At 35.2% G+C, this 27,521-nt stretch overlaps 1 protein-coding gene across 2 annotated transcripts in view; it reads right to left on the reverse strand.

Annotated features, from left to right (window-relative positions):
• LOC149571176 (6-phosphogluconate dehydrogenase family protein) overlaps window positions 1-27,521 on the reverse strand; it is a 134,393-nt gene that overhangs the window by 42,843 nt on the left and 64,029 nt on the right. The window contains exons 8-9 of one of the 2 annotated variants that reach the window (XR_016359773.1): window positions 22,467-22,551; window positions 2,620-2,694 (exon numbers count right to left, since the gene is read on the reverse strand). Coding sequence is in view for 1 of the 2 variants with exons in the window: in XM_089812744.1 (XP_089668870.1) it covers window positions 22,467-22,551 (85 nt within the window). In the remaining variant the exon portion in view is untranslated. The remainder of the gene's footprint in view (window positions 1-2,619; window positions 2,695-22,466; window positions 22,552-27,521) is intronic. The other variant, XM_089812744.1, reaches the window with a different exon arrangement.

Here is a 27,521-nt window from a genome sequence, read left to right on the forward strand (position 1 = left end):
AACTTAGTCATTTAAAATATAATCTTATGATATTGAAATTTATATTTTCAACCATCTAATCCCAAGTTGAAATTGTTGCTGCAGGACTATAGTGAGGTACATTGACCCAAAAAAGAAAATATTGAATTGCTTGAGGACAAGCAATTTGAGGAAGGGAGCACTGTCATGTCCCCATAATTATAAAATTTAATAATAAATTTATAATAGAATAAATAATGATAAATAATAATATAATTTATTATTATATAAAATGATAAGGAAAATGATATTATATAAAATATATTGGTCAATATAAACATACCATCTATTATATATGATTATGACATAATTTATATGATGAATAATAATACGATAAAAGAATAAATTAATAATAACATAATATAAAAATGATAAATAAATAGTATGATATAATCAATATAATATTAATATAATAATATTCAAGATCTCATTAGATTAATAAAGAAGATCAATGAAACAAAAATTTAAAAAAAAAATATATATATATATATATATATATATATATAAACATAATTATAAAATATAAATGATCATAGCAACAATATGAGATTAAACTATAGAAATAAATAAATAAAAATCCAAATACATATGAACTTATTGTCATATAATAATATTAAATATGAGGTAAAAGCACAAACTAATTAATATTGGAACTACTAATAGAAATTAATAAATAAAAGAAGATTAAGAAAAGGAGACACGTCCTTTCAAAAGATGTTACCATTTGGTCTGATAAGATATATCATAGATATATCATTAGAATCAAACAGAGGGAAAGGGGCAGCTAGGAGGAAAAGAAAAAATCACATACGGGGAATTAGACTGGAGAGCAATCACACTCAAAAAAATGAGCTATTGATTAAGGTCAAGACCAATCACTGCAGATTATGGGCAGTTAATCAATGCATACAACAAACTTATACTTGGAGAAGTTTTTACCTGGTGTGAAAGTTAGCGGAAGAACTGGAACCAAACTCATAAGCTAGTCACCCAAGGAAGTATCTAACATGGTCGTCATCCATTCAGATAGAATCATTAAACACAGATTATACAGTCATCACACAATATTATAAGTGGCCTTGAATCATCTTAAACACAAAGACGAGCATACCAACGGAAATCTCCAGAGTCATCCATCTACGTAGAAGGCAATCAACAAATATACAGTGGCAATTATGAACTGGACGAACATATAGCAGTCAGCTGAATGCTTGATTGACTTAGCACATAATATATCCCTGACACAGTCGAAATCTAGTCCTCACACCATGACAATATACAAATGGAGATTGCAGGGACTTAACAGTCGGTCTACCACTTATGAACATACGATTGGTGCAACTGTTCTCATAATTAGAGGGATACACAGATAAGCCACAATAAGCCTACGTAACATATAAAGAGGAAGAACATAAAACATACCCATTGGGAAGAGATCACATAAAAGTTTGGCTCTCTGCAGTTAGTAGATAAGAAGACAAAATATAGGAGGAAACCCATTTTCAAATGTAACATATTTCACAATTACATTGACAGACAGTACATAGAAAGAAAATAGTGCCAGTGATACATGTAAAGCCATCACCAGAAATAAAGAGGAGGATCTAATTATAGTTGCATATTCAGTCCAGATTTAAGACTAATCAGACATTATGAACATATATGGTATTCAACATAAGCAAGAGAATTCTTCATATTTTAGATATATTTACATTGGGACTTTGTAGAATGGAACACCACTGAAAGTAGAATAATCAGATCACTACATTTTTCACAGACACAAATTTTTGGACACCCAAGTCTATGTGGCAGTAAGAGTGAAGAGAATTGTTATCAACAGAGGGACATTACAATATCAATGAACTTATTTCAATTGGAGTTACATAAACATTGTCCTGAAATTACCAAGCAATCTAATCGGGGACATTACATCGTACCAGGTTGTATACAATGGTCGTCGTACGGTGAGAGGAAATGGAGAAAATACAAAGTAGTACGGATGTACAGATGGGTACGATTGGAGAAAATAATCATTCATGCAAACTTATAGATCCGAATTTATGAAACACCAAACAACAATAGAGAAGGAACACATATAATCCTTCAATTAATATTTGTCGAAAGATGGTGCTCCAAATTGTCAAATCTGAGCGAAATAATACAGGTGATGGAATAGGGTAAGGGTTGATTCCCACCAAAATTGGAAAACCAAATAGGGGAGGTCTTTTACTTCCGAAATGGTGAACAACAGAGAATCCCAATGGGAATTTGTACTACCAAGAAACTAATTCAAATTTCATACCTAATGATTACCTACAACCCGTGCTTAAATACCCGTCGGGGAAAACTTTCTGAGGGTGTACTTAGATAGCCGACGGCAACACAAACTACGAAAACTAAATGAAAATGGGTCCAAGATATATTAATCAATCGACTCATTAACAATAGTTTGATTAATGATTTATTTTATAACGGGAACATTACAAATGATAGCTATATATTTTTTCTATATGTTTGACCAAGTAGCTCATGGTATTGCCCAATGTACACTCTTGCTTGCCTAGTCATTTACTCTTAGCCTCGGTGATTCAAGATTCATACCTATTTGCCCAATGATGACGGTGCCCTTGTGCCCAATTCTTTTCTAACAATGCTTTTGCCCCTTTGACGTGCTCCCTACAAAGAAATTCTCCACAATTAAATCATATTACAATAACAAGTTATTAATCATAGATAGTCATAACGGCTAACCGCCTTTTCAATTCCCATGAATTCATGATAAATAACCAACATTCCAAAATAGCTTTAAAATATCATCATAACGATTAACTAGCATGCCAACTTCATATGAGATTACAACGATTAACCATCTTACCATTTCACATGATTGTAACTAATTTTACCTATCAATAGACTTCACATGATACCTCAGCGGTTATATATGAACATTTCAAATGGAGCCAAAAATTGGGATGTAACATACCCTCCCCCTTGTGATTCATCATCCTCGATGAATTTCAAAATTTTAACGAACACTATAAAGAAGCATAGGAAATTGGGATGTAACACACATGATCATCCTCTCTAATGATGAAGTAATTCATTGTTTGGAAACAAACATTGCTGCATTTAAATAAATCTCTGTTTTACGATGTGGCACCTCACATCTGCTGTGTGTTATATGTATGATTTCATAGGTCTAAGTGTTAAATTGTTGACTCATCATCATTGTAAGCCTTCACTATAGCTGCTGCCCAACTCTTCTCAAAGATCTTTTTCTATATATTTTATATAAAAGATATATTTCAAATATCTTATTGGGGGAAACCACAATCTTTCATTTTGCCATAGATTTGTTGACCATCATCATTGTAGTATACTTTTACTTATATTGATTTCAACCAAGGATAATTCAATAATATTTTCTTGTTCATATCTTTTGACATCAGCGTTTCACTCCTCCATCTCTCTTCAAAACAATGAATTAAAGCTTCGTATTTATAACTTCAAATAACCTTTTATTTAAAGGTTGTGATATTTAAAAGACAACCCTTCATTCAATTATTGTTTCTTTCAAACTTACCAACTTTTAATCTCTCTAATGATATCATGGGATCTCTAAATGAATGATTGGCTTTCTCAATCACAACTTTTATTAATACTTAAACTTTGTCTTATTAAAATGCATTGGCTCTTATTCATCGAGATCTCCTCGTGCGGCAATCATTAGCTTTCTTATGATGATGTGGTAAACCTAACGTTCTTTTTTGTCTCTTGAATGACATGGAAACTTTTGTCATTGTCTACAGTACAGATTGTTTCCAGCAAACTTCTTTAAGTATATAGAATACGATGAATCGTTGTCATCGTATATAGATTTGTTGTAGGAACTTCAACCGTGGTTTATTCCATTTTCCTTCTTTGGACTTATATCCAAATCATGTGCTGTCTTTGAGACTTTTGGTGCATAATTATTGCTAATCCTTATTATTGCACACCTGTGGATTAAACATTAACAGCGTTCAAATATATTTTGATTCATGTTATATCTCAACAATGCACATAACTCGTCTTCTTTCTTTGGAAAACCTCCTTGTTGTTTTATGTCATGTCCCCATTTTAAAATACAATTTTAATAAAAAATTAAATAAATAATGATAAGAAAATCATATTCAAGTATAGAAAAAAGAAATAAAAATTACATATAGAACTTGTACTCTTGAAAGAGAGGTCACAAGTTCAAATCCCATTGGGGGTAGGGTATGTACACCTCGTTTGTAGCGCCAAGCACCTCTCGAAAAAGAGTACGAGGTAGTCCCATATCACTGTCACCATATGTAAACCCAAAAACTATGGCATAGTGTCGTGGACTATAAAACCACCTTTCCTTTCCTTTTTTCATTAAAATAATATTTAGTACAATATTTAAAACAATTAAATAATAATAAATTTATTCATCATGTTATATCTCAACGATGCATTTACTCGTCTTCTTTCTTTGGAAAACTTCCTTGTTGTTTTATGTCATGTCCCCATTTTAAAATATAATTTTAATAAAAAATTAAATAAATAATGATCAGAAAATCATATTCAAGTATAGAAAAAAGAAATAAAAATTACATATATAATATATATTATCAATAAAATAATATTTAGTACAATATTTAAAACAATTAAATAATAATAAATTTAATATGAATAAATAAATTAATTAAAGTAAATAGAAAAGAATATTGTAGAAAGTATGTTATCTTTCTAAATAAGATTTAATAATAAATGATAATAAATACAAAATAGATGAGTAAGAAATAATATAATATCAATGAAGCCTGGGATTCATGAGAGTGGTTGTCCAGTGGCTGTGTTCGCCAGAGCCCCTTGAATTGCACATTCAACAAATTCATCGACTCCAATGCAACGCCATTTAATGATTATGGTTCTTCATTCCCAACGCCCAGAAAGATATATAAAGCTTGCCTCAGCAACTGCTCGTGTACTGCTAGTTATGCTTTAAATCCACCTTCAGGCCCCTGCCAAATCTGGTCCAGACCTCTCTTTGACTTGCGTGATTCTCTATCAAATCAACAATTAAAAAGTCTTCATTCAAGTAGGCGCTGCCTCTGCCCTTGCAACATTTGATCCACCATCGTCATCCGAACGCAAAACCGTCATGCCTCTACTGATTGGTACATTGATATGGACGAGCCATGGAGGTCTGAAGTTGGGTGATCAATCCTCAGTTTGATCACCGGTTCTATTCACCAAGTTCATTGTGAATCATCTACCGCGTGGGAATTCAGAAATCCACTTTGGCGCCAAATAATAAATTCTATCATTGGATTATGTGTTGGATCAGACTTGCAAGGCCGGATGGGAAATTCACTTACTACAAATTTTTTTTTATTTTTTTAAAGTAATTTAAAAGAGAGAATGGCGACTGTTGATTAGATCAATCCATTAGTCAAAGGCAGTGGAAAGTAAGAAGGGAATGAAATCATATTAAAGGAAGAACGGAAAGAAGCTTGTCATAATTAATGTGAAGAAAAATTGTTCGACGATATTAGTGGGAATTTTATATTGTGGGGGAAATATTAAACAATGTTCCATTCCCATTTGAACTATGCTTAGAGGGGAGATATCAAAGAAGAGACACCATCACGATGTGCAGGGATGTTCTTCCATCAAAAGAAAGAAAAATAAATGGATGCACTAGAAACAGGCAATGGTAGAATGGAGCCAAACATATACATGGCAAATAAGGGGCTCGAGGGTGATGCAACATAAAAGCACCGAGCCCCATTAAAAGGGGATTAATTATACCATCGCTGAAATCGACATTGGGAAATAATAAAGAATAAAAGGATTTTTGGAAGAAGACTAACACTCAAAGAAGAAAGAAGTAAATTGCATCAGAAGGATGTTAATGAGCATTTTGAGATAAGAATTTTCTTGGTTATTATATCTTAAATACTACTTTTATTTTTCTATTGTAGTCTATCTTTTAATTATATCCATGCATGTAATATAAGATCTATTTTCTTTATTATGCTCTTATTCTTTTCTTGATCTTCAAGGATGATTTTTTTGTAATCAAGAAAAAGAACAGAAAGGAGATTGTGATTCATGATCTTATGCAAAATTGTTTGACAATATAAACTGTGGGAATATTACATTGTGTGGGCAATTTGAACCAATGTACCATTCCCATTGGTTGACAAATACTTGTATGAAGGCATTTTCTAATTGGACAAATTTGTATCAAGGAAGTTGGGAAGAAGATTGGAACATTAGGCATGCTACCAAATATTGTGCAGACTCAATCTTATTATAGTAGCTTCAAAGAAGCTGTGATTTAGGATTCATTAATCATTTGACGATCAGGTTGGATAATTTGAGTCTCTTGAAGCGAATATCCTTGATGATTGACATTATGAGAGGGAGTCTGAGAGTTCACTAGAGGGAACCTTGGAGAAAGAGAGGGAGCAGAAAATAAAATGCTTCAATCAAACTTTTGATGATCTTGGTTCAGAAGGAGTAGACCTTGTTGATGGATTCTCCACTAGTCAAAAACTATAACAGCTATAGGACTATGATTCATGGGATAAAGTGTCATGTTTGTAGGCTGGAAGACCTTATGCTATCAGGATATCTATTGAACTAGGGAAGCATTACATGACTTGCTACCAAGAGGTTAGAAGGATGATAACAGATTCAGAGGAAGTTTGACACTTCATCGGAAAGAACCTTTTGCTAAGAGGTCAGAAAAGGTGATATCAAACTAAGAGGGAGAAACCTTATTCTTTGGCATGTTTTATGGTGAATGTTGTGACAACACCACATGACAGTATTCATGGAGACTTCATGGGAACTTTTGATGTCATACATGTATGAGCCTGTCCCCTGTATACATCATGAAGAAGTGACGACTTCTAAATGATTATCACTTGTATTAGGAGAAGTTGTTGTAAAGTGACGTCTTTACAATAACTTGTAGCATGATTCATTTTTGTGAAAGTGTTTCATGTAAGGGCTTTATCTTGTAAATCAACAACTAGGCAATTGATATCATTAATTTGATTATCTACAAGTTGTTTGTATAGATATATTTTTGGTACTTGGTGTATATCATGCCCTAATATTTTGATAGGCCATTACCACATTGAGTACTTGGTGGATATCATTTAGTTGATGTTTTGATGGCCATTACTCGAAGTATTTGGTGGATATCATTTAGTTGATGTTCTGATAGGCCATTACTCGGAGTATTTGGTGAATATCAATTGATTGATATTCTGATAGGCCAATGCTCATGTTACTAAATATGATATCAAATAGTAATTGGTGAATATCATATGTTGATTTTCTGATAGGCCAATACTTACATGATATCATATTCTAGAAATCTTCTGATCAAAGATTTCCTATATGTATTATTTTTGAAATATTACCTATGGTGTAATATCTATGTGTTTTATCCTTCTTCATAAAGAGGGAGTGTTAATGTTATAATTTTGTCGGATAATTTATATTATATATATGAGATATATAATATATGACAAATATTATATATGGAATAATTCACTTATATTAGAGTGAGATATATATATATATATATATATATATATATATATATATATATATATATATATATATATATATCTCATTATAATGTATTAAGGGTATATTAATTGTGTTATAACTATAACTAATGTAAGTTAATATATTAAAGAGACATGTCTCTTCAAGAGGCATGCCTCTTTATATCACATACATAGTCATTCGAATAGTAACTTGGAAAACACATAAAATATCCACAAGTGCTATTACAAGTTACAGATCCTATTTCATTATCAAAATTTACTAAATCTAATAAAAAGTCAAGAGATGTAATAAAAAGATGCGACTCTTTAAAATTAAGGTATAAAAGGGAGGAGAGTTCATTTTAAAGAGTAAGGAAGAAGAGAAGAAGAGAAGAGTTAAAGAAGGAATATTACATGAGGAATGAGAAGAAAACAAGTGAGTTTTTAAAATATTTTCAATAATGAAAGGATGTGATTCTTTGAAAGGGTTGTGATTATGAATGGTTCCGACTCTTCAAAAATATTTTACCTATGAAGAGTTGTGACTTTTCAAAAAGATTATGATTATGAAAGGTTGTGACTTTTTGATAGTATTGTGATTCCAAAGTTTTGTGACTTTTTGGTAGTATTGTGATTATGAAGTGTTGTGACATTTTTAAGGATTTTGATTATGAAGTGTTATGACTTTTCCAAAGGATTATGATTATGAAAGGTTGTGACTTTTCAAAAGGATTGTGATCATGAAGGTTTGCAACTCTTAATATTAAAATCATTTACAAATCTTGTGCTCATTCAAGCAACAACATGAGAATTACAAACTTATTCAAACTCCTTTTGAGCAACCACACTAGAAACAACATTTGGAAGACCAAGAGTCACAACTTAGAATCCACCTTTTTACAATGAGACAAATACAACTAATAGAAGACCACGAGTCACAACTTAGAATTCTACAAAGATGTCCCTCTTGAGATTTGAACCAACATCTCCACAATGAGAACTCATTGCTTGAACCAATTAAGCTAAACCCCTTGGACTAGGGTTTGCAACTCTTTGAAAAGGACATGGATGATAAATAAAATATGGGAGGATTAAGAAAACAATTATACCTAAGAGAGTTGAACTACAAAACCATCAGAGTAGAGAAAGTAAAGAAACTAAACTAATATATATTGAATGTTGGGAATTGAAGTAATATATATTGCGATTATAAAATGAAAAACTAAGGGAACCAGAGGTGCACGTTCATTTGATGTGTTTATTTCATAAATAAATATGAATCATTTGAAAGATAAAATTATCAAGATCAAGGATTGAGATGAGAACTTTATAGTTCTCATAGAGATCAAGTAAGAACTTGGTAGAGGGCATTCATTAAAATGTTGAGTTTCTTTTAAGAAAATTCAAAGATTAGAGGGTATTCTTGATTGAATGTCGAGATTCCGAATGGGAACCTAGAGAGAGATTTGTAGAGAATCTCTTAGAGACTATATAATGTAGTGGTTAATCATATGCTTATGTTAGCAACAAGAGGTTTGGTTAGAGGTGGGATCTCCACCAAATGTATTGTACACTCATTAATAGAGATCCCAAAGGCCTTAGAAGGTGCTCTTAACATGATGGTTTCCTAACTAAGAGTTATTCTCATTAGAGGATTAGGTAAATCCGAGTAGAGCCTCCTTCAAAGGATTAGGTGGGTTTGTTATGGAAATTAGTAGTTAGATGATTTTAAAATATTCATCTTGTTAATTTCTAATACTTGTTTTATACTCATATATGTTTATGTTGTCTTTTCCATCTACTAATATTTGTTACAGGTTTTAAGCATCAAATACTCAAGATGGGAGAAGGGACATAACATTTTACGAGTTTGGTCTCTCCTATGTATTCAAGATGACATGGAGTTTATTCAACCACTGAATATTCCATAATATAGACTTGTCGTTTATGCGAAATGACTTGGTCATAGGCGTACACCTCAAACGAAGATAAAAACATTTTCGGTTCCTAACAACCTGGTGGATTTCTCTATCTTTCGTCACTTCTTCCCTTTTAATCATAGTGTATCTGCTTTAATTTTAGGTGTTGTCAATTTCTTTGACCATCATTGCCTCTAATATTGTGTCATCTTAGATTGTTGTTGCTTCCTCGAGATATGTTCTTTTCTCAATGTTTTCAAATTATGTAATTGCTGCTTTAAGTAGCTGCCATACACGTCTCCCCTTCATTCCACAGGTCTTAACATTATTTGTCTTTATCAACCCAATTATCGAGCCTTCACCAATATGACATGGAATCTTCTTCCAAACAATTTGATCGCTACCTCAAAAAAAAACCATTGTATCTTTGCATAATGCTAAGTACTTCATACCCGATAGTGTTACTGTACTATTTCTTTGATTATCTTTCAATCCCTTCAAATATTCATTAGCATATTGTTTGTATTGTCTAGACCTTACGATGGAGGAATTCGATCAATATTCAATATATATCTTCAACATCTTTTGTTCTCCTTCTCAATATGGATTTATCATTACTTTCTTGTATTACAAGTTCTTTAATGATCTGTATACCTTCTATGAGTTCACCTTTGTCAATCTAAATGTCTTGACCATAATCCCATTGATATTCCTTTTATTGTACCTTTGACATTGATGGTGTTTACACTTACAATCTATCCATCTTTGACATCAATGACAATGTTTCTATCAAGGACTACGTACTATTTTACGTTTCTTGGATGTAGTGGCTGTAGGAGAAGTTTTATCAGGTCGCTTCCTTTTAATAACCTTCTTAGTCGCAGTTTGAGGAATTGGCTCTTGTGGAGGCTCTTAACACATTTTCCCTTTACCCTTATGGCTGGAAGGTCTAGCTTCAGAGGATGAGGCATTGGATTTTGACCTGGACATTCTTTCAGATAGAGGCACATTATCTAAGGAATTCGTTGAGTTAGAGGCTGAGGACTTAGATTGGGAAGATTCATCTCCAAAGAACTCCTGAATTTAAAATTTAATACATTTATGGATAAGAGGCTGACCCTAAGGGCCAACATTCTCGAGTCTAGGTTCAAATCTTCTACAAATCACAAATTCTTCCCAAGTCATATAGGAAACGGTCCTAAGTGACCTCTCCACAAGCAGCTTAATTAAACAATTGTGGGACACAAAGTGTAATCTACCTTCTTATACTTGGCAGATGTATTTGAAAGCAAATTGTAAACAAAATAAGAGGCATTCATCAACCTCCCATGTCATAAATGAGACAAAAGTTTTAAATGATGGGAGTGTAGTATTGAGAATCTACCTTCACAGGTGATATACTTGATAATGTATGGTGCTCGTGTCATACATTTTAAGGAAAACTAACCCTCTTCATTCCTTGTTTGTCTATATCAAGAGGAGGGTCTCCTGGATTTGTGACCTCAGCCCTTGCACTTTTGGCGTCCTTAATTTGAGGAAACAATTCCCCTTTTTGCAGTAACTTCTACGATGTGGTTGATGGATGCATCAATTACCACCCCTTTCACCCTCACCTTGTTGTCTCTAAACATTCTGACAAATTCCTCTCCGATATCCTTCTCAAACGTAACCAACTTAAGAAAATAATCGATCCAGCCATACCTTCAAAACTTTGGCAAATGCTCTACAACTTGTAACAATAGATGGTGGTATGTTGGTTCGTGTCTCATAGGTGAACCGCCCATTTTGTTTCTTCTCAACACCTCAACACTCTTTCCAAGAATCTTTTGCATAAATTCGCCAAACCCAAAAAAAGAATGTCTGCAAATTTTGGACTCCAAACTATGTCTACCCCTCCCCTCTACCAAAACCATTGAACTACATTTGACAAATGATTTTAAGGCAGAAAAGGACTAAAATTGAGCACAAATGTTTGATCATGCAATTTAGTTTTAGGTAGTAAAAATAGAAAAGAGAGACAAATTTAAAAGTGTTGTAGTATAGTTGGGTTGTCAGATCTTGAAAGTGAGCAAATCTCCACATATGAGGGGAATATCAATTTGTTTAATAACGACAAGGATGGATGACGACGTAAGGTACAAATAATGTGAGTGGGAAAAAGGCAAGTTCATGAGAAGTAATTATGAAGACTGCAGCAAAAGATGGAAATACTTATTAATGTTAAATGCTAAATTAAAACATTATAAATGAAAAAATAATTCAATAAAGTTTAACTATGAGCGTACCTTGTTTATGATGCAACTAATGTGACTTTGTACGTGCATCTCATTCATTGTAAAGAGTAATTTTTTAGAAAAGGTAGCATGACGATGGGTTCGAGTTCACCAATCCCAGCAGGACTCCTACTAAAGCACACTTAACTACATCATTTTGCATTCCCATAGTAATATTTAGTACAACTACGAATTTAAATGTGCTTTTAAAGATTAGAATAAGTGATTACAAAAGGAAGAATCTACTTCACAAGACAAAATAGCCAAACTTTTTAGGGTTTGGCAAGCAAATCTCTCGAGGTAAAATATGGCGCAATGCAGGAACTTCTTGGAAAAGTCAATAGAGTAGGGTTTAGGGTGGCCACCATGTTTATCATTGTAGTTGGTTGACTAAAATCAAGCTTGTAAACAAGTGGGGTCATCTTTCTGATTTTTGAAGCATAAAAATCGTGCAAAAACATTGACATGTCTTTCAGAAGCACTTTGTTGAAATAGTGAAGCAAAAACTTTCTGAGATAGCCACAACCATGAAGTCTCTGAAACATGAGGTTCTTGGGCTACAAAAAACTAGAAGGATCCACAAATTAGTTAGCTTCTTTCCAAAATTACCCTTCAGTACTTCCTACGAAGTCATTATTCCCAACAGGGATATCACCAAACCATGCTTAACTACACCATTTTGTATGCCCACGGTATCATTTTGAATGACAGGGAAGTTAAAATGTGCTTTTTAAAATTAAAATAAAAGATTAACTAGAGAAGAATTTGCTTCCAATCACAACAGAGTCAAGCTTTGTAGGATTTCACTAGCAAATCCATAAAGGTGGAATATGACGTAGCATAGGAACTTCTTGGCATAGTCAATGACGTGCAGGATTTAGGGCAGGCCCCATGCTCATCAATTTAGTCGCCTAACAAAAATCAAACTTAAAAACAAGGGGGGTGATCTTTTTGATTTTAGGAGCATACACTCTGTACAAAAGCGTTGACTTGTCCTTCAGAAGCACTTTATTGAAATGGTGAAGCATAAACTTTGTAGGGTAACCACAAGCATAAAGTCTCTAAAATAGAGGCTTCTTTAGCTTAACAAAACCAAAAGATTTTGATTTTCCAATCAGGTATTCTCGAATCTACTGATAAAAAAGGATTTCTTTTGATGAATTGGGTGCCATGACTTATCAGAATTGTATTGATAAGGATTCGGCTTATTTTCTGACAACACTGGGTAGAGAGAATACTAGTGGAACAATATCAGAACCCTTGACATATGTAATGTCCAAAAGCACCGTAGAAGAGGTAAAAATGCAAGGGGTGATCTTGGCCTTTAGATAGATTCTCTAGTAAGCATAAAAATATTCCTCCAAGAAACCAAAGAACCATACGAAACACCAAAAGCATTGTAAACGTATTGCTTGTAGAAAAACAACGAAGAAGTTTTTTTTATAAAAAAAGAGAGGAAACGTGAATAAACAACATCAAAGGTGCCCCCCAAGGCAATACCCCTTATCTCTTTGTAAAGCAAACCATCAAACTCTAGATAATGAGAATGTAGAGCCAGCTCAGCTAGACTTTTACCTTCACCACTTAAGTGTCATGATCGTGCAAATCAAAATAAGTAAAAAACCATACATTTTTAAAAAGAGAGGAAGAAACATGAATAAACAAGAGACGCAATGCGTCATAGTTCCTGCATAACGCATAATGGTTGTCAAAGTGTAGATGAGTGAGAATCTAAATTAACATTGTGAATGCATTAATTTTTGCCTAGAAATGCACTTGTGATCTGATAGGATTGCTCATATTTTGTTGTTAAATTCTCGTCCTAGAAATGCGCTTGTGATTTGATAGGATAGCTCATAGTTTGTTGTTAAGTTCTCATGCTATATTATTATATCTTTGGGCATTTAAGCCCAAGACTAAAAGGCCAAAGTCCCCAATATAGCACTAGGTACTTAATATCATACTATGATCAATACATATGCTTTAGAACAAATTTGCACCTTCTACATTGACAACTTAAATTATGTGCAATGAGGAAAGATATCGATACCAATATTTGAATTATAAAACTTGAAGAAGTGATAAAGCATTTGGAGTATCACATTATATGTTTAAGCATACCATGCATGCTACTAGAGAACCATAAGTAGTTGGAATAACTCCCCCAACTATTTATTATTCTTATCTTGATTATCAAATGGAACTCACACTATTTTTAATCATTGGCACTAGACAAAAACTAGGATAGAGATATAGATAGAGATAAATACCAGTATACAACAATAACAACATAAACATATATGTAGAGGAAAAAAAAGGATAGATAATATAGAGGAGGAAGAGGAAGAGAGATAAAATAGTAAGATAGAGTGATAACAACATAAATTGTGTGTGTGTGTGTGAGAGAGAGAGAGAACTAAATATAATTATTTTTCTTAATAAAACAAATAGTCAAAATAAAATCATGGTTATAATAAAAAATTAAAATATATTATATTTTAATTAATCAAACTAAGAATTTAATTTTTATATTAAAACTCACATTTCTATAAGAAAAAATGAAATGTATTGAAATATAAAAACATTTTATAAGTAAAACTAATTGTTTAATTTTACACAATTACAGAAGGTTTACTATTTAATGTTTTGTATTTCCAAACTTTTCATAAAATTAAGTAATTTTTAATTATGAAATAATATCTATATAATTTAATATGTACATTTGTAAATAATAAATAGATGTAATATATATAAATTTGATGTTGATAAAAATAAAATATAACTATTTAATTTTAATACATAGTTTATAAAATCATAATAATAATTTATATATCTTTTAGAATTGAATTATTTCTTTTTTGTGTTTATTTCTTTAGTATTTTTTTTTTATATAAAATATAATTATTAATTTAATATTAAAATATATATTTAAGTTTCAAATGTATTTAAACTAAATGATAAATTGTTTAAATAAAAAAATTAATAATAATAAATGATATAATTTATAAATTGTAACACTTATCAATTATACATATTGCAAACACTATTATAAAATATAATTAAAAAATAATATTGTTTAATTTATTTTTATAAAAGTAAAATAATAGTAATAATTTAACTACTTTTATTAAAAAAACAAAATTTTAAAAAAAATTAGAAATTTGAATACAAAGATATAACATATTGAAATTATATTAAAAAAGACACATTTATTAGTTTTATATATATATAGAAGTATATTTTGAACTTATGCATTACATGAAGTTTTAGGAACAAGTTATATCAAATAGTCAAAAATAAACATCAATGTAAAACTAATAATAAATATATTTAAAATAAGAAATTAAAAATATTTAATAGATTGTGATAATTAATATTGATTAGACATGTTGTGTGAGGTGGAAGATAAAATGATTGAAAAAATAAAATCTTATCAACTTGTCACAAATGTAGAAAAGATAAAGTTGTAATTAATACATTCATTAATACAAAATAAAGTTCTTAGAAAATATTTGTATTTTTTATTAAAGAAAATTAATTTTCTCCCCCACCAAAAATAGTATTGACCAATAGAATGGATAAAAAATGTGATTTATAAAATAATGAAAAATTAGAAAAAAATATAAACATTAGAAATCTCATATAATCTTTTAAATTTTTTGATTTTATTGGTTAGTGTTAATGTCATATTTGCATTGACATGAATGCATAAGTATTCCTGCCTTGGCAGGAACTAACAACATCAAAGGTGCCCTCAAAGACAATACCCCTTATCTCTTTGTAAAATGAACCATCAAACTCCAGATAATGAGAATGTAGAGCTACCTCAGCTAGACTTTTACATTCACAAACCAAGTGTTATAATTGTGCAAATCAAAATAAGTAAAAACCATACATTTTTAAGGCAAGAAGCCTTGCAATAGTGGGAATGCTTGGATACAATGACTGAATATCAAAAGTGAAGAGATTGCAATACATGGAAAGTTAAAGAGTCTTAAGTTCACGTAGAAGTGAGAAATAACTTTGGAGATGGTTATTTTGGCTCAAAAGAAAAAGGGAAAGGAGATAATGCAAAAGCTTACATAGTGATACAATAAAGTATCCAATGTAAGGGAAGATGTGTCTACCTACTAAGACAGGTTTATGCATCTTAAACAGAAGATACAAAGCTCAAAGGCAAGCTTTTGAGATTGGATGCTAGTAAAGATATTTAGTAAATCCCTTAAGGAAAAAGAAATAACTATCAATTATGAACAGAAGGTTTCTCCTCATTAACTCTCATGGAATTCAAGCATCAACATTGGATAGCTGACAAAGACCTTCACTTTTCTGACTTGTTCAGAGTGACAAGACCCAAATTTTTATGAACAGGCTTGATAGTGGTGGAAGAGTCTCTACAAAGATTTTTCAAGACTTAAAGAAGCTTGAAAGCCAACGAGTGCTGAAAATCAAAGGATATAGAAGCTATCTAATAAAGTGTTGATGCGAGTTTTGTATCACTTACATAACATATTAGCAATTGAACATTTGATACGGAGTATCAACATACAATTCCTCTCTTGAAAAGTTATTACTCATGAAGACATAAGCAATAGCTCCAATGTTCCTTACACCGTTGGATACTCGCTCAGTTTTACCGATGTGATTTGTTGATAATCACATAGGCGGCCTTACGCAAATTGTTGAGGATGACTTGGACTTTGGTGGGATGAAGGTGATGGTGGCTCAGTTTGTGAAATGTGTGGAGGCAGATAATGTTGATGGTGGCGATGATGGAGGATGTGTCTGCCAATGGTGATGTTGATGGTAAAGTGATGGTGGTGGAAGGTGAGTGGATGTGTTTTAATACTCAACCTACTCTAACTTCCTCCTCTCTAAACTTCAACTACCCAGCTACTTACTATTCTACTCCTACTCCTATGAATGGAAGGTTAGCAAATGGGCGGGGATCGAACCTAATGAGAGCTGACCAGTGGCCTCACTTCTACAGGTGCAATGATTCAAAGGAATAATAAACTAGCTTACCACACAAAGCTTCCCAACCAGCCGCTAGGATGCTAGTGGCCTAGTATGATCCCTATCAAACATTTACCAATGCTACCATACAACTATCCATCTACTTTAACTTCACTTAAACAACTTCAAATGCAACCAACTTTAACAACTTGAAAGGAAATCTAACTAAGTGGAAGTAGAAAACATGCAATAATACCCAATGTTCTTAATCAACATGCAAATCGCAACAATGAAAAAGAGAGCAATTTTGGTATTATCTTTGCAACAATTTCTCCAACCCTTTTACAAATGAGAGCAAATGGCCTTTTATAGGGGCTAGAAATACAACGGACGGTGGAGATCAAAACAAGATCAACGTTCTAGATTGGATCCTCAAAACCCTAATTAGGGTTGCCACCCCATCGGCCAATGAGAAGATGCCACTTCATCAATGGACCAATGAAAAAAGTGCAAGAAGTGGCAACCAATGAGAAGGCACCAAAATGGTGGCCAATCAGAGATAGACACTTGTCATATTCTAGAAGAAAGGGAAATTGCCACTTGGGCTTACATCAAATGATCTTCTAATATAAATCTTCCCTTTTCTTTCATCTTCTTAGCTAAGGCAATGAACTTAGCTAGCCTTTCGTTAACTTCTTCCATAGGAGGACAAGGTGTGTGCTTCGCCTTGAGTTCTGCTGACTTTACCACGCTGCTTTCTGCTTGTAGTATCCTTTCGTGATCCTTCTCATATTTCTTCGCAAGTCCAATAAAAGCACTGAGAGAGGAAAGGGTGCCCAAATGCTTTTTCCTGATGGCAACCTTTCCCAACTCATCCAATCTCGATCCAAAATCTGTCTCATTGATATCTTCTTCTCTGATATCCTCAAAATCAAGTGCCACCCCAACGTCGCTCATCATGGTTGAAATAAAAGTGTCGATGCTTGGACTGTGTCGTGCAACCTCATTATGTATTCCCTCAAGTGTTCTAAATCTGGTAGTTAATGTAACAAACCAAGATTCAACTATACTCAATCCTCTCTCATCAACCAACCTGGCTCTTTGCAAATATGCCTCTGGTAGGCCAATGAACGCCTATAGCCTAGGAATAGCCAAATCTTTGATGGGAAGGAAACCTTTCCACTCCTCTTCGAATAATCTGAACTTGTCTCTAACGGCCACTAATGACTGGAATGTCGAGATGAAGGAAGGCAAGAAATTTTGCCCATCTTGGATTGTATCATGGATCCAATCCCTGACTTCATGTAGCTGAGCTGATATCTCTCCTGAATTGCTCCCGCTGTCTTGAGGAAGGGCTGCCTAGTGCAGCTGTTGGATAGGCTAGCTATCTCTCCAATATTTGTTCTCGGCCTCCAATTTTACTATCTTTTCATTTGCCTTCCTTAACCTTTCTCTGATTGATGCTATACCTTCCTGGACCTCCTCACACTCCATATCATCTCTATTCCTTCCCAAGTTATGTTCTACTATCTCGTATTCCTGGGCTACAATCTCATCTGCTGCCTTATTGACTGTTGGAATAGCAATCTGAACCTTTCGGTGACCATCATTGTCGCTCCTGATTACCCTTGCCACCGTTCTTGCCATTTGTTTTTGGTTCTCGCTATCACTCTTTTCCATTAACCCTTGGATGTCCTCAGCTATATAGGTCGTTACCACCTTGCCTCTTGACATAAGCATTTGTCTTAACCATAGTGGTGCAGTGCATCTCCCCAAATCTGGATTTGGTTCGACCAACAAAGCATCACCAACAGCCTCGGGATCCTGACTTATTGCCTCGATGTCAATTGGTCCATCTTCTTCTCTACTAGTCTTTTCCATATCATTTCCTTGCTGGTTCTCCGAGAGGGGAGTACTCAGTGCTTTCACTATAGCCACTTGATTCTGAATCAGAGCTCACCTCCACCGCAGCCACTTTATCATTTGAATTGACCTCTTGGCTTCTAGCCTCAATTATACTCTCTCTTGATGGCATTGCATGCTGTCTCTTGGCTAGAGGCTCTGGATGTTCTTTGCCCTTCTCTACCTCCAAAACTTTCTTCTTGCTATTTCTAATCATTTCCTGTTGCCGGCTATTTCCTTCATTCCTTTGCCCAACTGATTATGTTTGTTTCTCTTTTGGCTTCATCATCTCATAGGTAAGGGGAATCCTTTGTCTTTGTAGCTTCCTTCGTCCCTCATTATACCACGACTCAGTATGTAAATCCATTACCCTTCTGACTGCTTCCAAGGAGGGATCTTGATGGTCATCCCAATCCACTAGATTCAATTCTGTTCCTTCTACTGTATCATAGTCTTCTCTCAACACATTTCCATCATCCTCCAGTTGATCCGGAATATCGAGGCCTCTCCATCTAATAGCCCTCATCATATTCACCGACAACCTTCAGAAAGCTAGCTTTCTCACATGAAAGTCATCTTTGGCGTTGGCCCAAAAGTCTTCTATGGTGGGAACATTCTTGAATTCATTTCCATGAGATACCTTGATGAGACCATTAGGATCGAATCCTTGCCTTGCTTTGTACCATCCTAGATGATACCATTCCAATTCCTTCTCTACAGCTTCAAAGGAGGCCCGATTTGGGCAACTATCCTTGCCAATTACGATTGAGAACAAAATGCCCGTTTTCCCTTCGTTTCTCTTTATTCTATCATAGTGCTCAAGTTGCCTAGCCAATTCTAACAAAACTATCTTGTCAGGTGGGTACCTTGGAAGCCTCTTGGGACAAACTGTACTTCTTGCCACTCTAATGTATGTAAACTACGGAAATTGGATGAACCAACTCCCAAACTTCTTAATTCTTGCTTCTGCTTCCGATGAAAGTCTCTTGGCAGGTGTCCCTTGTAATACCCTTACTGTCTTCATGGCGAAGGCATCGCAAAATATCTTGTAATCCTTGTTGTTGTGCAAATGGAGCTACAGATAGCATTCATGTACCAAATACTGTCTCGGTCTACTACCAACTTCTCCTAAGGCCTTAAGTCCCGAACTTCTGTACAATCTAGCAATTAGGTAGAACAGATAGGAACCCATGTAGAATTGCCTTTGGTTTTGCACGGTTCTAAGTTGCAATTCTAAGTTCTCGCTTATGATCTTGGCCCAATCAAACCTTCTTTTCCCTTTCTCGATCTCATCAATGAAGAAGTACATCCAGTTTTCAAATTGCATCCCTTGAGCTAGGCCCATGATCTGGCTGAGTAGAACAACGAGATCACCATATTCTCATTTGAAATCTGCCATTGTGAGCCTCGATGATCTGTTAACTCCTTTCCTTCCTTCACGTATCCAATTCTGCTTTAGATGCGTGTAATAGGCCTCTTGGTTATCTTGAAATGATTTAGTTGCTTGGTCCATCATCACAACCATCATGCCCTTGTATTGGGGAATGTTGAATGTTTCTTCGATTGCTTGTTCGCCAATGCTGGCCAACACTCTCTTCCCTTCATCAAAAATGATGGATTACTGTTTATATCAAATCTGGATGCACATTCCATAATCAATTCTAGACAAGGCAATGTGGGAGGAAAAGCCGCTGCATGTACAATTCCGCTCTTGTATATCCTTTTTGCTAAGGGGGATTGCCCTTCCTTTAGTCTATCCGTCATTCGTATCATGTCCATTGTACCGATATTGGTGTCGGTTATTCTCTTCATTTTCGAGAAGGAAGTTTTGGGCATCATATCCTCTTTGTCTTTCTTAGTGTTTGCCCGCTTGGGATTCTTACTTGCACTACCATCCTCCATGCTCGTCGCCCTATTACGAGATGGTAGAGTGGTGGACCAGAAGGCAAGAAGAACCAAGCGGAGCAATCCTTAGACTAGAACGAAAGATGGATGTCAGCTTAAGCACCCCTTGCAACTCTAGATGATGAAAATTCACCTTAACCAATAATCTTACAGCGACTTTTCGGAACCTAGGATATAACTTTCAAGAATTTCGAATCCCTTTGCAAACTAGAAATTTAAACTTCTAAAACTATCCAACACTTGCTCAACAAACAAAATTCAGACTTCCATATGTATCCCTTGTCTCAACAAAATCGCCAAGTCTGATATAAAAAAATGCAGTCCTAAATAGGAAAAATCAGACCTTCACCATGAATTTCCCATGTCACCAAATCAAATCTGCCTCAAGAAAATGTCGAGTGAAAGTTCTGCCCTTGCCTTAATTCGCCCAAGCATGGAAATGGCTAAATGCAAGCAAAATCGCTCAAGAATGGAGAGGAATCTGCCTTAGAACAAAATCGCCTAAGCATCAAATCTGCTCCTAGGGAAATTTGCCCAACAAATGCAAGAAAACTGCCTTCCACAAACTCACCAAGTCTGGAAAAATCTGCTCCCAAGTAAATTCGCCCAAGGATAGAGAGGAAGAAAAGAATTGTGAAGAAGAAATGGGAGTTGGGGTCTCCTTTATACCCAATTTTCTTTCCCTCTAAGCTGGCCGACCTGGCCTTGGAGGAGGAAAAAATAAATAAATTTAAATCCAAGTTAAGGCCCACAATTAAATACTTAGCTGAAAAAATTTAATTTTGCCAAAAGAAAATTGCACTTTAAATTTGCCAATTCGCTCCAAATTGCAAAACGAAATTAAATGGCCTTGAGGGTGTAAATATTTCCATTTAATGAGGGTTAGGTAATTAATACGTCATTAAATTTGGATTTTGGCTAACCAAAAGCCATTTTTTCAATATTAAATTACTAAATTCATTAAAAACTTAAAAGTTTTCAAGGCAAATTAATCCAATTAAAGCCAATTTTTTGCAATTTTCTACCAAATTGATTTTGCCAAGCTAAAATAAAAATATAATAAAATTGCATCTAGAACCAAAAATCGTTTTTTTTTTGCAATTTAGCCTCTTTTCAACAAAATTAAAATTTTCACCAAAGAAAAATTTGAGATTTTCCAAAACTTAAGGCTAGCAAAAATTTTCTTTTGAAAGATTTTTTAAATTTACGCATTTATATCCAAATTTTCAAAAGAAAACATCTAAGTGCATAATTCACAATTTTATCCTGCCAAGTTGAAATTAACTTAGAAAATTATTTGGCCTAGGGATAGAATTGATAGCTCTGGAAAATCAAGTTGAAACCAGGTGAAAATAAGCTAAGCCTCCCCACATTTGTCCTGAAGGTGCGAAGGCGTGAAATTTTCAAAACTCAAAAATTTTGGGCAATCCAAAAATTTGCCGAGGTGATTAAAAAAAAAGGGGGTCCCCAAGATTTGGGGCAATGTGTGAAAAACTCACAACACAAAGCAAAATCAATTCACCTTTTGAGAAGATGTCCTCTAGCTCATAATTTGGATCCCAAGGACATAATTTACTATCCCAGATTGCACTCATCATCATGCCGATAAAAAGATTTCAAATAATTTTGTGGATACAAATAACTATACCATAAATATATTGATTTATCTAAATTTTGTGTTAATGAATTAACTTATATTTACTTTCTATTCATAACCTCAGCTTTATATTTTCAACATTTATTGTGCAAAGTTTATTTTCCAATGTAAAAAAACCATATTACAAAATAATCATTAAAAGATATTATTTAATAACTAATCACCTATAATTGGTATATTATCTCATTTTAACATTTTGGCACACTTTTGTACCAACTAAACAAAAACACCAAGAAATTATGTCCTAAGAATGTACCATAAGATTACAGGAAAATCCACCATCGTAATTCTTTGATGAGGGAACCTCTTTCATTACCCCTGGCACGGGGTTATAAGAATCGCTGCAAAACATTTAGATCAAATTTTAAATCAAGATTAGTTTAGAAACAAGTAACATTTAATTCAAATAGAGAAAACTGAATATGTCCCAAAATTTGATAAATGACCTCTCTATTTTGTAGTCGAAAATAAGGAGGAATAAAGAGAATATTTTAATTGTTCAGAAAACAGTAAGTGTTACTGCTAACTTCTCTACAGAATAACTGTGAAATAATGTTTGTAGCATGAAATGTAAAGTGAAATATTCCACCAAAAAGATTAATGGGAACATGTTATGTCCTTACACTATAGTACTTGATTTTTTTTTGTAGATTTAGTGACCACAAATTAAAGCAGTTCAAACTATGTGCAATAGAATTTCATCATGGTCTTCAGTGGCCCAAACATTATTCAGAATCTCAAACCCTCCTATACTTCAATCAGAATTTTGACTAAGTTAGATTTGTTTAAGAGGTTTGCTAGAGCTTGGTACAAGTTTTTATAAAATTGTTTTAAGACTTAAACTGACATTTAAGTACACATCTTGTTTGTAAATAAAACAATAACAAATTGCCTAAAATAAAGATATATTTGTTATACTCTATTTTACAAGCTCCTTCACTTTTTCTAGCTGTACCCATGTGAATACAGTATGAGTGCAGGTTATTTTCTGGTCCATCCCCAAGTTCAACCCCTGGTGAACTTGAGATGAACCCAAGGGCTTCCTGATTATACATACATACATACATATATATATAGACTTTTCTAGAAACACTTTTATAAACAGAAAAGTGCCTATGTACATTATTTCTCCGTTAAGTGATAAAATTCAGAAAATGGGGTGCATCATGAAGGTTTGTGTGGTTTCAAAGGTCTGAATATGGACTTGATGGTGGGGACTATGCCACTCAACATCATGCTTGTCATGAGGGAAAGTGCTAGGGTTCCTTACCCTCAAACCCTACAAGGGGTGTTGCACATTCCCCTATAAGGAGAAAAGCTCCAACCCTTGAGGAGCACTACCTCTCAAACTCAATCGAGATATCGCCCAAACCCCCTTAGGAGTGTTGCCCCTCAACACCATTGAGGTCTACACTCCTAGGCACCCTCTAGCTATTAGGATCTTTTGTGACCAAGAATTGGGATCTAACTCTTGAGTGGGCTGACTTAGATATTATCGTTGCACAACTTGTTCAAGAATATCTTTAAATGAGGCAACTTCCATAGTGGGCACTCCACTCAATAACACAAACACATAACAGAAATAGAGAATAACAGCAAGTTGAAAGAACATAAAATTGGCTTCTTATTATCTCCAAAAGTATGGAATTTCAAGTTTCAGAACTACATGCAAAGCACATGGGTGTTTTCCTAACAATATTTTGTAAACCAAAGCCAACAACAACCCTGAGCTTTCCTAGACAACCCTGCGGGCCTTCTTTAAATAGGCAATTTTCCACCGCCCAAGAAGGTTCTAGAAGTTTAGCCCTAGCCCCTGAGGCTGACCAACCCTAAATTATTATTATTTTTTATATTTTATTATAGTAGAGTTGGCCCAAATAATTTTATTTTCCATGATTTCAGGTAGCACAACTTTCGGATGTTGTCCGGCAAAATGGGTAGTTAGACAGTTACTGGTGCAGACACGATTGTGTTGTTTCATTAGCACCATATTGGATATTATAAATGTGGCTTTCACTTATGTATTTGGCATCATTGTATGGAACATTACTGTTATGTGAGGAAGCATTTGATTAATGAATAGTATTTTACTTTGATAAGTTATTATATGTTTCTTTCCTATTCACCTACAAGTTGAACGTTTAGCGTGCCAATTCGAATCCAGAGAGATAGCAAATGGAAGGCTGAGGATAAATGGGAAAAACTGTACCAAACAACTGGAAAATGAATGAGGACAATGAAACAAAAATTCTAGAAGGCGAGCACGAGGCAGCCCAAAACTTTCACTTTCTATACCACGTAAGCCTTGAAACCTTCATACGGAGAGAAGCCGCAAAGAACAAGGTTACGCCAGACAATGTGTGGGATGCTATGCACACAAGCCCAACAACAAACAAATTCTTAGACCAACTTCCCCATCTAATTGCACAAGCATACTTAGTGCAGAAGAGACGCAGGTAAGAAGTGGATCGAGAGGAACATCAAGAGACCCTCAAGAATTTCTATGAGAGAGATGCACGACGTCGCAAAACGGAACCATGAGCTTTTGAGCCGTGGTGCCAAGAGAACTCAACGGTCTGTAAATGTTGCATGAGTCAACACATGATGTATAAAAATTAAATAAATAAAAAATTGTTTTGTTTTGTTTTTATATAATAGTATATGTCAAATGCCCAATCTCTTAAATAAAACAGGAACTTGAGGGAAGGCAGGGAGATTTAATTAGAATCTATGTGGGGAGATTTAATCCAAGCCAAGTGAAGGCGGCAGCTAAGACAACTTGCCAAAGATCAGACTATAGGGCAGTTGGAGGAATCACCGAGGGTGATAGAAGGCAACTGCGTCGGAGGCATGGGAACCGCCAAAGGGTGCCACAGTTCATTGGAACAGCGAGTATGGAGCAACGAGGAGTTGCTCGAGGAAACACAGTACAAATTAACTGTGCTCGAGGAGACAAGGGAACAATTTATCCATTCATCCTATACACCACTACGAGAGAGAACTCATGAGGAAGTAGGAAAGGAGGCGAGGCCAACAGAAGACACCGAGGCATAAGAAAGTGTCAGAGGGACATTGCACGGTGGTCAGAGTAACCCACTGGGACCAATTCCTAATAGTTTCGAGAGACAATCGAGTGGTCATCAAAGGACGAGAAACACAATGTCTCAGAAGCAAAAACTCCCAAAGTTCACAGGCGATGGGAAGGAAGACCCGATGCAGCATTGTCATACATGTGAAACCATATGGATCGCCAACTCAGTCACCGACACAGACGAGTGGTTGAACCAATTTCCAGCCAGCCTACGGGGAGTGGCGGTGGACTGGTTCTCTAACGCAGACAATGCGAAGATCACCACATGAGACGATCTAAAGAAAGAATTTCAAGCAAAATTCCAACTGCTACGGGACGACAACGAGGTCGTCGCCGAGATCTACAACTGTAAACAAGGGAAGAAGGAAATCGTTCAAGCCTACAATCAAAGGCTCAAGGATCTTCTTAGTAGGATAGGTACTCAACCCATGGATGAACTAAAGAAACGGTGGTTTGTAGGACTCCGTAGGGCACTGAGAAGGAAGATGAAGATAGTCCCGCCCACATCATCCACAGATGCCTATGACCATGCCTTGAACTTAGAAAGTGAGGGCAAGACGGCAAAGAAAAAGAAGTAAATCCTCATCCTCCTTTGAGAGTGATGTGACCTCGAACGAGGAAAGCAATGCAAACAGTGAGGAGGAACCCAGCAAGAAAGTACGAGCCCTCCAAAAGGACTTGGAGCGAATGAGGAAGGAGTTCAAGTCCATGAAGGGAACCACTGGCCTCATGGAGGAAGGAGAAATATGGTGTATGGATTGCAAAGAGAAAGGTCACCCAAAGGGGGCGTGCCCTGCAATGTGCGATATCTTATGAAGGAGTGCCCGTTTAACATGAAGACACGAAGTCAACAAATATTGTTCACACAGGAACAACCATCCACCTCTGGCACTAATAATGAGACCCAAGGCAACAATAATGCCACATTCGGTAGCTACAGAAACAACTGCCGAGGAGGACAAGGCAGAAATGACAACAAGAATTGGTTACAATATGATTCCAAGGGAAGCCCCATAATCCAATGTTGGGCATGTAACCAAAGGGGCCACTTCGCCAGACAGTCTCCAAAGAACGACACTCATCAAAATTATGTCGATGGTGTGGTCTAGGGGACCACGAAGATGCCAACTGCCCAAAACAGGTAAGCCTCCTTAACATTGACAAGGAGAAAGTTCTTGTTCTCACCCGCAACCAGGCCAAGCAGGCAACCAATCCTAACCCCTGCACAAAGAAGCAAAGATTGCAGAAGGCACGAGACGAAATAGAAAGGGCAATGAACAATACAAAAGATATGAAAGGTATTATTCCTGGACGATCGGAGGGGGAGAACAACTTGGTAAATCGGATGCTGCAAGTGGAGGTGCCCATTAGACCTCAAGACCTATTACAAATGGTACCACAATTAAGGACGACATTATTGAATGCCTACACAAACTCATCGAAGACAAAGGAACAACCAAATGTACCAAGAGGGTCGGCCACAGATCCCATGTTGCTGACAGAAAGCAATGGCCGTTACCCGACAATAGTCGAGATGGGAATCCTCGAAACCATCCTGACAAACACCATTGTGGATGGTGGGTCCAGGGTGAATGTTCTCCCCGAAGAGACATGGAAGAAACTGGGGAAGCCTACCTTGTGGCCGCCCACATTCAACCTACTCGACGCCGACCAACAAGGGATAAAGCCCCTAGGGACCTTAGTGGCTCAACAGGTAACCATCGAGATGCAACCATTTGTGTTGGATTTCGTGGTGATTCCCTTGAAGAAAAAGTGATATGATGCCATTCTTGGAAGAGGATTGCTCATGGCAGCCAAGGTGAATCACAATTGGAAGAAAAATATTTTGTCAATGGAAAGCGGCGGGCAGAAGTTTGCCATTAATCTCAAAACTCAGATGGTAAGTGAAGAAATGGCATCGTCATCGGAGTCCAAGTCGGATGGGGAACATCAGACAAATAAGGGAAGAGCCCATAGGGATCCAAACGACGAAGGCATTTTGGAATTGGAGGAATGTTCAGGAGACGAGACCAGTTCACTAAATGGACTTTTCCATTGGCAGATGGAAGATTATGAGCTATTCCATTCTTACATGCTTGGCATCGAGGAGCCTAAAGATGAGGAGGTATTTCCACTAGAGTTCATGGAATACAAAGAAGGCAATGCGGAGATCAACGAGAGTCCTGCCCATTGCTTTGAAGGGAAAGCTATAAGATACGA

Source organism: Cupressus sempervirens, chromosome 2 (assembly GCF_028749045.1).
Source record: "Cupressus sempervirens isolate cs-2001-9-10 chromosome 2, ASM2874904v1, whole genome shotgun sequence".
In the NCBI taxonomy this organism is placed as follows: Eukaryota; Viridiplantae; Streptophyta; class Pinopsida; order Cupressales; family Cupressaceae; genus Cupressus; species Cupressus sempervirens.